This window comes from Medicago sativa, chromosome 5 (genome assembly GCF_051527215.1).
Source record: "Medicago sativa cultivar Bolivia chromosome 5, Bolivia_mono, whole genome shotgun sequence".
Taxonomy (NCBI): Eukaryota; Viridiplantae; Streptophyta; class Magnoliopsida; order Fabales; family Fabaceae; genus Medicago; species Medicago sativa.
In genome coordinates, this window is record NC_140753.1 from 34721092 (window position 1) to 34733270 (window position 12179).

A 12179-nucleotide genomic window follows, 5' to 3' on the forward strand; every position below is an offset into this window, starting at 1 on the left:
AGTTATTGCAGATTCAAGAACAGACGCTGCATCTACTCATCACAGACTAAGCTTCTCATCTTCAATTAATAAAGACTTTTAATTTTTAAATTCATTTTTTCTGTAACCAGCTAATTGTTCTCTCAACAAAATTTATTATGTAATAATGTCATGATATTCTTTTACGTTAAAGATAGCTTCTTTTTTTTTTTTTTGCGTGATCTTAGCTCAGTTGGCAGTGACATTGCATAATTTATGCAGGGGCCGGGGTTCGAACCTCGGACACCCCACTTTTCCACATTTAATTGTGTGAGCTCCAGCCACTAGTCTACTAGACCAAAAAAAAAAAAAAGATAGCATTTTTTTAGAAAGACAAAGTGACAATAGAATAGTAAAAAGATAGCGGTTTTACATATATCATTACACATCTTTATCTTAAATATATTTAATTTTGTATTTGTAAATATTATAAAAATTTGATATTTAAAATATTCATCGAGACAAATTCAATATCTTTTATGTTACAAATTATCTTTATAGAATAGTAGAAAAATTTGATCGAATCATATTTCGTGAATAATACATGTAATCAAATTAAATCATTTGTTTTGGAACGGATAGAGTAATCTCTATATAATTCAATATATATATTTTAAATTTCTTTATGAAAAAAATATAATTTTTTAAACTTAACCGAAAAGATTTAGGTTAGCGAAGTGAGCTAGTACAATTCATATTTTATTTTGTTTGTCCAGACTCCAAAGCCAGCCTCCTCCTATGTAATGTGATGTGATCTAGCTTTCATCTACGTCGACTGTAGTATGTGTGGACTCCATTTTATGGACCAAATCAGTAGACATCATCATATAGTTGTCAAATTATCAAGGCAATTGCTCTTTAGCACCCTAAATAAAGATGGTAGTTAACTATTGTTTGGCGTCGAAATATGGTTAATTATCGTTCGACACTATTTAAATGACTTAAAATTAAAAAATGTTGAACGACGATTAACTACCATTCAGCATATTCTTGGTAAATGTGAACCTAGAGAGCAATCTCTAATTACTAACCCCACACTCACATGTTAAACGAGTTTTGGGCTCATTGAAGCTCTTAATTAATCTGTTTTTGTAAGATGCATGCCCCTTTTGGCCTTTTCCCATCCCAACTCATCCACTCTCAAATCACTCCACAAATTTGTCAAACTATTCGCCGTCCAGTACCATGAACATACTTATACTCCACACAAATATCACATGTATCCACGTTTATAAACAATATATATCACACATTGTTGGTCCCCTTTCTAATCTGTAGGTCCAAAGTATAAAACTGGAATAAACCACAATCAACAGAAGCTCAACATGGGGCCAAATGCCATTAATACCACATAGCTAGCATCCCATGCAACACAAAAATAGTTAGGCATGATTCAATTACAGATGAGATTATGAGATCTTGCAATAGATACGCTATCATATGGTACAGTATTAATCATGACAAGCTATCAAGGTGAAAACCAAAACTAGAGCTTCTCGAAGGTGGCATTTAGCCTGGGAAAGGAGAGTTCCTTCCCATGATGGGAAAGCTCCTTTTTGAAGCACACGTGGCAGTTGCCACCAGTTTTGGCCAAACAAAAAAAATTCTGACTTTCATTTTTTAATATTGTTTCTGCTTTTACTAGTGTACCTCCCATTCTCATTTCTCACAACCGAACAAACTACAATCACTATTACTACTGTGCATCCCCTAATCTAATTCATCTGTACTCGGTCATTAAAGTGGATTATTTTGGTAAAAAAGCTTAAACTAACGAAAGCTTGCTTTAAAACATCAATTTTTCTTTCGTTTACCGAGAATTTATAATAAAAAAAAAGGGCAACCCGGTGCACTAAAGCTCCCGCATACGCAGGGTCCGGGAAGGGGTCCCACCATTTGGTGTATTGTACGCAGCCTTACCCTGCTTTTTACACAAGAGGCTGTTTCCAGGACTTGAACCCGTGACCTTCCAGTCACATGACAACAACTTTACCAGTTGCGCCAAGGTTACCCCTCTTACCGAGAATTTATAATGTTGTGTTAATTACTGCCACAATTATCATGTGCTGTGGATTATTGATTTTAATATTTGATCTAAATCTAGTTATTATTTTTTAAGATGCCGTGCATAATTATTACTATCCAATAACAAATATATATCTTTCAAGAAAAAACATAAATATGATCTAGTCTAATTCTTGGTCTATTCCTTAATGAAATAGGCAAAACATATTTTTTGATCTTTTAAATTTGACAAAAATACCTAATTAATCCTTTAAGTTTGTTAAATTTTAAATAAATACTTCAATTTTTTTAAGTTTCTAATAGGTTCTTTAATTTATTTAAGTTTCAAATAGCTCTTTTAAGTTGTTAATTTGATGCACCTATTTGAAGTTTTTTAAGTTTTTAAGTTTTAAATAGGTTCTTAAAAAGATAATAAGAACCTATTTAAACATAAAAAAAAAAAAAAATTAAAAAACTAACATGATATTTTTGTCAAACCTTAAAAGATCAAAAGAGGTGTTTAACTAAAAAGAAAATCAAACCTTAACAAACAAAAAAAATTAAACAGGCAAGTTGTGACAATAAAACATTATCACAGGCAATAATGTCCGAAAAAATTTGGATTCAACTTATCATCCCATAACTAATAGCCAAAAAGCTAATATTTGCAAACAAATGATATAGTTATTTAATGAATTGGTGGGGACATCAATTTTTGTTTCATTGTTGTCATCAAAAAGTCATTGCCATTAGCAGTAAAAAATCTAGGCCATTGAAATAAAAAAACTAATATATCTATGGTCCTGCATAGACTTTCCCATCATGGGAAACAACTTTCCTTTCCCATGCTAAACCTCACCCTTCTCCAAAGCTAACAAAGAAAGAAGGTGTAATCACAAAACCTACCACTAGGGGTGTGCATATGGTTTATCCAAACTGATCCAAACTAGATTTATGGATACAATTTGGATCAAAAAACTACTTTCACAAAATAAATGGATTTTTTTAAAACCGGTTCGATACAGTTCAGTCCAGTTCATAACTGGTTCATGCTATTCGAACCGGATTTTGTCTTGAACTGGTTTTTTTACTGAACCGGATTTTTCACCTGAACTGACTTTTCACCTGAACCATTTTTTTTACCTGATTCTACGTTGTTCACTCATTCATTTCTGATTCTCACTCACTCACTTCTTCATCTTCGTTCAATTCATCATATTTCCACCCCCCATTCTTTGATCCCATACACCCACCATGAAACCATCCACCACGGCTGATCCATTCATCAAAACCGCAACGTTCTTCACCGTCGCCGTCACTTTCTTCTACCTCGGTAAACACTGGTCCAATCTCTCTCAACAACAACAACAACTCATTTTCTTCACCACAACAACAACAACCGATCAAATCTCCATTTCCCCCAAGTTCAACAAATTCTTCAACATCTCCTCCATAATCAACTCTGAAAAAACACCAGAAACCGTGAAAATTAAGAAATTAGGGGTTCTGAATGAGGACGGAACAATGTCTGATGAGTTTGAGGTTGATATTTTGTGGATGATACACGAGTTGAAGATAAGGATGATTCAAATGATGAAGTGAAATTTTGTGGTTTTTTTACCTGATCAATAGTCGCGGAGAAGTGGTGGTGGAATTGGTCCGATTGGGATTACGGCGATTTGGATTGTTGAAGTAAGCATAGAAGTGGTGGTAGAAACATGGTTAAATGGGTTTAAAATGGGTAACCGACCCGTTTTAATGGGTAACCGACCCGTTTTAATGGGTAACCGATCCGTTTTAATCTGGTTTAAAATGATCCAGTTTTAACCGACCCGTTTTAATCTGGGCTTTTCTAGTTTGGTTCACCATATTTTCAGTTTGGGTCAGCTGATCTAGTTTCTATGCACACCCCTACCTACCACAATCTAGAGGTCGTACTTTATGTATTTATTTATGCATATGCTCAATTGCTCATGCAACTTGCCTTTGGTTCAATTCGAGATATCTAACCCAATATTTTGAATTGCATTCATTTTTGTGGAAGAAAAACTCAGCTCAATCTTGTCATGATTAATGATTGGACCTACTTGATATCTTAGCAAAATATTAATTAAAAATCAACAAGTTGGATTTACTTCACATCTCCATCAGAGAAAAGGATCGTATCACATCAAATGGGTCTTTACTAGTAATCGCAGATGGAGTTGAGTTTAACTAACAATTTACTTGCTAAAAAAAAAAACTTAAAACAATTTATGCTTCCGCAATAAGATGAAACAAAATTCGAATCTCCATTAAAAGAAGTTAGAAGTATTACATTTAGTGTGTGACACATGTCAAATGAGATTATTGTTTAAATTTTATATTAACGGCTTGTATGATGAGGGTATGTGGCTTTTATAAACTCATTTCAGACATTACATTTATTCTACGTGGAATTTGAGTTTTTTTTCCTCAATACAAAATTTAACCTAACAATATTCAACCCATATTCATAATTTCTCAACCTCCCCCCTCATGCTTATTGTTTTTGTGTGTGTTAGAATTATTGAATAGGGAATATCAATGAAGACGTTTGAGAACTAGAGTTGATACATTTACAAAAGGGTGTGTGAAAAACGATCAATGAAGCGCACCAGATTTTCTAAATACGAGATGTAGTGAAGTTAACTAGGGAAGAAAACATTGTCATACCTGACGACCAACAGGTTTTGTATTGTACATAATTAAAGCGAGAGGGTAATATATAGTTTTCTTCTCTTTAAGTGTTCTTAGGATCTTGCCGTTCAATAATCCACCAGACATCCTTCTAGGCATCAGTAGCTGTTCATTGTTTGTCAAGTGATGCATTGGATTTCTGGGACTTCTAAGAAAACTGCACACAAGAGTATAAGAAAATTATTAGCCTTGAATTCGTAAAATAACAAAACAAATTGCTAGAAATAGAATATATGAAAATATCATATAGTATTATCAATATCTTGATATTATGAGTATCTTGTAGGATTAATTTCTTGTCTTGGGTTATCTCTTTAAGATTAGTTTTCATATTTCTTAGTCAGTATCATGATTTGTTTCCCAATTTCCTTATTTATTTAGCATCCAAGTCTTGTATAAGTATAAGTAATGGTTAGTGCTTAGTCTTTTGTATCCAATTATTATGAATCATACTTCACCATAATTATATCTCAAAAAGCAAGTATTCATTTTCTTTTCCATATTCTATCTAAAACCCAACAATTTTAGAACAGCTGTAAGTTAGCATTATTAGCATTACCCTGACTGCTTTTCGTTTACTCTTGAATCATCATAACTTTCTCCTGAGGATGACATGTTTTCATTCTCAGTAGCATGTACCACAAGTCCAAATTGGCAATATCCAGAAGCTGTGGGCAGACACCATGCAAGATCAACATGTACCCCATATGTAGCCAATTTAGGATTTGCATATACATCAAGCCAGCTAATAACAGGTCCGAAAGTTATTTTTAGATGCCCACGGCGAACTAAGCGTAATTGAGCATTAAGACCAGCCACTAATCGATACCATATAGTTGGTGGAACGGACTAAGAAACAAACAAAAATAATCAGTGAGCAAAATAAACATCCAGCAGTCTTTGTCAACATTTAACATAAAAGCAAAATTTTGAGTCAGAGTAAACCTGACTCATGATGCTGGTAAGAATATTATCACTATGAAGAGAGAAAGGACTTGTGTAACTTCCATCTCCCCCAAAAATTATTGACATGGGAAATCTTTGATGAAGACGAGGAGGCAGATCGGATCTTTTCTCATCTCCACCAAGAAAGAAGTCCATATATGCCAGCATCAGATCAGATGTTGCAGCTACCTGTGACATGATAGATAAAGTCATTATAATAGTGAATACCATCAAACTATTCGTTAGTTAGTTAGTTAGTTAGATAGAGATAGAGATAGAGAGAGCGAGAGAGGGAGGGTAAGCCAGGATCCTCAATTAGGGTAAGGGAACAAATTCATTAAATTAAATCTGAAGTACCTTCAACATCTCTATTATTGTAAATCTTATTATTTTTCACATATCTATTTCTTTATTTTATTTTAACTAAAACTATAGCTCAAATACATACAGGGTTCACAAACTAATTTTTTCAACTAAAATTATTCAAGCTCCGCCACTGCCAATAATAACTAACTGTTCGCAACTGAATGGTTATGAAGAGTTTACTTTTGTCTTACACGGGTTACACTTATATTACACTTCTAACTTTTCTCTTCTCTTCAAAAACTTCATTCTTTTTCCAATAACTAATGCATTATTGCAATTCAACTAGCGCAATAAGCTCAAATTTTCAATTACCTGAACACGGCTCCAGTATAAAGGAAACAATGCCTTCGCCTGATTCTGGACATAAATATTTGTCCAAAGAGGCACCTTAGGAAACTCTAATATAAGTGTATCAGTTTCTGTAGACAAGTTATGATTGCAAAAGGTAAGACTGCGAGGAACAGCGTCATAATATGTTCCTGCAGCACCAGCGTTGCCAGCACATCCAAGACTCACTCCACCTGCAAGCAACAGAAAAAACATATTTTTTTATAGCTTGTATATAGTGATTTTCTATAATAATTCGTAATCTATTAGATGAGAAAAAAATCTCTAAAATTAAATTGGAAGTGAAATAAAAGACAAGAACATTGAATGCTTAAAACAATTATAATGACAGTATCACACCAAGAATGAAGAAATCTGTATTGTCATGTCTGCTGAAGACGTGTATAGAAATTCTTCCTCCTCCACCAACAGCAAACCCACCACCTCCAGTAGCACTAATCGTGCCAGTTCCAGTCCTGCACTTAGCAGACGACAAAATTAGTTGCGCCGCGACCTATATTATTAGCTCAAGCAATCTGAAATTACACAGAAAGATAGAGAACGGAACTCAATAGTACTTAATCTATTCCCGCATTGAAGGCTAGTTGATTGAATGCAATGATGCAAGTGCAACCACTCCATGGGAGGATCCTAGTTAGGACAAGGAGGAGCCGTGGCACCCCCAAAACTTTCTTCTTGGATACATACGTAATATAAGTTTTATATGTATATATTATTATGCTTCCGTGTATTTGCAACAAAACTGTTGCGGTAGTTCAGTGGCATAATACAATACGTTACATCCTCAATAATGGGATCGATTCCTTTTGCATCGATTTTGCGTATGATTTTGCATAAAAACGCAAGAGGTAAGACTCAAACTCAATACATCGAGTTAAAATCTAATATTAGTAGGGCGTTATTGCAGATAGCATAATCGTGTTTTTTGAACTTGGTACGTTATTTTATTCTCATATAACCTTGGCACGTGGCTGAGTGTTCTCTTCGACCCTTCCTAGTAGGTGGAAGGAATATACACTTGTAATTTTGGACTAGATGTGATTGATAAATTGGACTACATATCGGAAAAAAAACTAACATTACTAACGACTTCGCCACAGAAACTTTTATGCAATTTTAGTGAAATCATTTAATATAATTAGCTACGGTATTTTGTTCCTATGTTGTTAATCCCAAATAGTGGCGCGTGGCGCCAAACCGCGAAAATGTTATAAAGGTATAACGGCTTGCAGGGAGATAGCGAGGCGCAGAACCCTACCACTACTATGCTATTCCGATATAGTGGTTTGCAGGGAGATGGCGTCACGCTCCGCCATAACGGCGCTATTAAAAACATAGGGCCCCCTCAAATATATATGTCCCCGCCATACCGCGCCACTAATTACCGCTCTGTAGACATTAATTAAACATTCCACAAAAACTAAAAATGTAAAATTCTGCATACATCACCAAGCACACTACACAAGCAATTCATGTAATAACATACTCACTAATCGATTGCAAAAAATGTAATCAACCCTAGATAATACAATACAGATGCAATAATAAGATTGAAAGGAAAAGGAAGAGATTTACATTCTATGAGCTTTAACAAAAATGCTGCCACCAGAACCACCTCCACCTCCACCTTTAATCCCACCATCACCACCATTAGCCAAAAGATCCCCAGAAACTTGTACAGTATCAACCACTTCAAACCTTATTCTTCCACCTCCTCCACCACCATAACTCTACAGTAGTCGCTGTAGAAAGAGTTGAATTCAGAATCCATGATAGAGAGAAATCATGGTGTGAACTTGAAGCAAAAGAAAAAGAAAGAAGAAGAGAAAGTAAAAAGGTAAGGTATAGAGTGAAAGAAAGGGTTTTGTGATTGTGATTAGGAAAAGCCATTAAAAAAGAGGCAAAACAACCCATAACACAGTCACAAAGGATGATGAAGATGATAGAAGAATGTGAAAATTGGTTTTAGTTTTGGTTGTGTTGGGAAAAAGGGGTTTAGTTTTTGGAAGAGAATGGAATGTGAAAACTTAACGCGTAAGAAGAAGAAGAAAAAGAAAGTGAAAATGGAAGAAGTGACAGAGAAAGATGAGAAGAGGCAAAGAGAAGGAGAGACTGCACAAAACAAAACAACAAAACAAGAACAAACAGGTGGCTGCGTGGTGGAACAGCACGTGTGCACTTCTCTTCTTCAATTCTTCTCTTCTCTTCTCTTTCTTTTACATTTATTAATAATAATAATAATAATAATAATAATAATAATAATAATAATAATAATAATAATGTTTTTTAGTCTTAATATAAAATTTGTCTTTAATTATTAAGGTTTGGATTTAATAGAAGGGACTAAAGTTTCACGATAAATTCATGTTTGAATCTCGGTTGATAAAATTATTGATTTTGATGGCATGTGGTTAATGGGATTTTCGCGCAAATTGGGACGTAATGCGGGAAATGTACTTGGGTACAGAACTAGTTTGGAAAGAGGGGTTCAAGCCTCGTATGATTTTAAACATGGCAACGTGGAGTGTTAAAATCAATGGTAACCGCTCATTTTAGTGCGCCAGATGCGTAAACGGTTAGATTTGAATTGGAGCCGATGATCTTCAACCATACTCAGGGAGAGGGCAATATGAATGTGGATTGGGTCGTCAATTTTAATCTTTCTTATATACTCATGTTCGAGAGACTCCTTATAGTAAGCTTAAGAGTATCTTCTATGATTACATATTTGACACTTGCATGCCTAGCAATCTTAGCTTATCTTTGTAGTTGTTTACTTTTGGGTATTAGTTATTTTTTATTACCAAAAAAAACTTATATATTGTGTATGACAAACCTAGATTGAAATTATTTCAAGTGAAGGGATCCATGAAGAAACAAAAACCTATTTTATAAAAAAAAATGTATTTACTCTACAATTTAATATTAAAAATTTGTTTAATTTTAAATTTTGATATTTTTGTCTACAATTTAGTTTTCTTTGTTTTAAAAAGAAATTTAAGGTAAGACAATGGTGTCTAAATTCAAGAGGAAGCAACAAATTTGAGATTTGAAAGAGCACTCACAAGTATGTATAATTTTTTTTGCATTAGACCAGACTCTTGATGTTACAAGTTAATTCACATAACAAACAAAATAAACGGATTATTATGAGAATGTTACCGAACTTTGTAAATCTAAACTGTCTTTATTTTGGATTTTTTCCTACTTTTTTTAAGAATGTTTTTCTACCTACCTTTTGGCAATTAAAAAAAAAAATCGATTTGTATCTTGCTAACAAAAACTTTAAATTTTTGTGGGTGAGATGTCTATAAAGTCTTGAACATGTATGAAGGAAAAAAACTTTTATATGTGTAAAGGACACACAAGTTGACTTAACTTCAGAGATTAAAATTGCTGACCAAAAATAACATGTAGACTAAAATTAAAAAATACTGCTATAAAAGATATTTTGAGATTTTATACTACTAAAAAAAATCTTTTAGTGTTGACTGTAACTTGTTTCTTACGTCACTGGTTGTTATCTCGGGTTATGGGCTTTCCTTTTCTGGCTAAGACCCTAAAAAACCCATATTAGTTCGGCCCATGTCCTTTATTTTTCTTTAAAAATAAGCAAGGTTACATACACAAATAAACACTTATATAATTAGCTTGATCATAAATAATAAAAATAATTAATTTTTTTCACATAAACTACTCACTGTTAGATGTTTCGTAAAATCATATATGATTTATTTTCTCGTATATGTTAATGTTAATCTTTTGTCAAAAAAAAAAAAGCATATACCAATCTTAATAAATAAGAGTATCTATCAAATTAATCTATAGATTAAAACTTGTAATGCAAGTCTTGTAAGTCCCAATATACTATACTGTCAAAAAAAAGGTCCAAATATAAGTAGTGCACCTTTGCTTTTTGGATTATTGTATTGTGTAGTGTTTGTGTACTGGGACATTGTCGGACTTGTTCATAAACCCTGACATCTCCCTAGTTTAATGTATAAAGTGGAGTATTATTTTATTTGAATAATTGAATCCACTTGTATTTTAATTGAATTCACTTGTTCATAAAAAAATTATTAGATGTGATTGTGCACACCATCAGTGACCTCGTATCTGCGAATGATTTTACTGCTATGTTTTTTTTATCTCTTATGCAGATTGCCATTCACTCAACAACCATTAGCAGCAATATGGGAAAGTCAGAACTTCAAACTGTGGGAGGGTATCAACACCCCTCTAGCGATGAATGTCAAGTGAGAAAGGATGCTCTAAATGAATGGAGTTGTAAACGTCACTTGATTAATAATGAGATTATGTGCTGCCGTTTGTAAGCAGGCAAGCATATAAGATAGCCTCATAGCATTGCTAGAGCCATTTTATTACACCCTAGCCCCCATATTTTTTCTATGTACTTTTGAATTATGAATGAAATAAACTAGTTTTGTTTTTACTAAAAAGAAAGTAGGATGTGTACTATATAAAATTTTCTTGTGTTGTTGCTTTCAAAGGAATCAGTGATTAACATCAATAAAAAAAATCACACACATAATCTCTTGAATTACGAAAGAAGGAAAAAAATTACACACGAATACTATATGTTATTCACCTATAAGTTTGGTTTAAAGCAACTAGCATTTTCATGATTTTCGAATTACTAAGGATAGCAGCGATAACATCAGCAACAATGATTTCTCAATACCTCCAAAAATTATATTGATGTAAGACTGCATTTTATCAGAGACATATTTGTATGACGGTTACTTGAAGTGAAGAAAGTTGTCGGCGAAGACAATCAAGCTAACTTTGTTAACCAAGGTGGTTCCTAGATCCAAATTGTTGTGTTGCTTGACCGGTTTATCTAGATACCTGTGAGAGTTGAATTCTCAAAATTTGTGAATACTTTAGGCTATCACCATCTTAGTTCATTTTGTTTCAGATCCAAGGTAAAGTATTGTGAAGTAATAGGATCACTAATTGTGTTTACAATTTACCAAAAGTTAGTTTTTGCTTATGTTTTTTATAAAAGCTATTGTGATAGCTTCTTTGATCATTTCAGTTATAACTATTCTATATCGGTTATTAAGTTGTTTGGTAACTAACTTTGTGAAAGGATATATATATATATATATATATATATATATATATATATATATATATATATATATATATATATATATATATATATATATTTCATGGTTTGATGCTTGTTGAAAACATGAAATCAGATGGTGATTTTTATATTGAAAGAGAGAAAATAAAGTGTGTGAATCTTTGAGCTGAGAAATTGTTGTATCTATGCATTCTTTTGATCAAATAAATAGAAAGTGAGGAAACAAAAGGTATTGCTATGAACCTCGATAAATCATGTAACACCACGTTTTCCCAACATAAAAATTTCTTAATAAAATCAGAGTAATTCATCGTAAACGGAATGTCACATTTCATAAAAATCATAAATGGATTAAATAAATATTTATCCTTCAAAATTCAACCAATAAATTACTTAATATCTCGCAGCGGAATTTAACAACTTCTAAAAGTAGTCCTTGGCACCAAGGCCTCATCATAAAAGTCTCATAAATAGTCTAAAACATAATAACTAGTTCAATCCGGCAACTTCATTATAATTCTCATAAAACAATACGTAAGGAATAGAAAATAATGTCAAAACTCCCATCCCGTTACGTATCAGAGCACCTAAAGATACACTTGTGAGGAGTCCACTCACGACCACGCCTAATCTTGATTACCTGCAAGTTACTCATACGAAGAGCAAC

The 12179-nt window shown here is 33.1% G+C and overlaps 1 protein-coding gene across 1 annotated transcript; it reads right to left on the bottom strand.

The window, feature by feature from the left end:
* Positions 1 to 2794: 2794 nt before the first annotated feature.
* Positions 2795 to 8473, bottom strand: LOC146921999 (uncharacterized). Its single transcript, XM_085715178.1, has 7 exons — positions 7975 to 8473; positions 6739 to 6854; positions 6364 to 6572; positions 5686 to 5874; positions 5300 to 5589; positions 3938 to 4897; positions 2795 to 2924 (listed from the first exon to the last, which is right to left on the bottom strand). Coding segments are annotated over exons 1-6 (993 nt in total). The 5' UTR covers positions 7977 to 8473; the 3' UTR covers positions 2795 to 2924; positions 3938 to 4710.
* Between the last annotated feature and the right edge of the window lie 3706 nt (positions 8474 to 12179).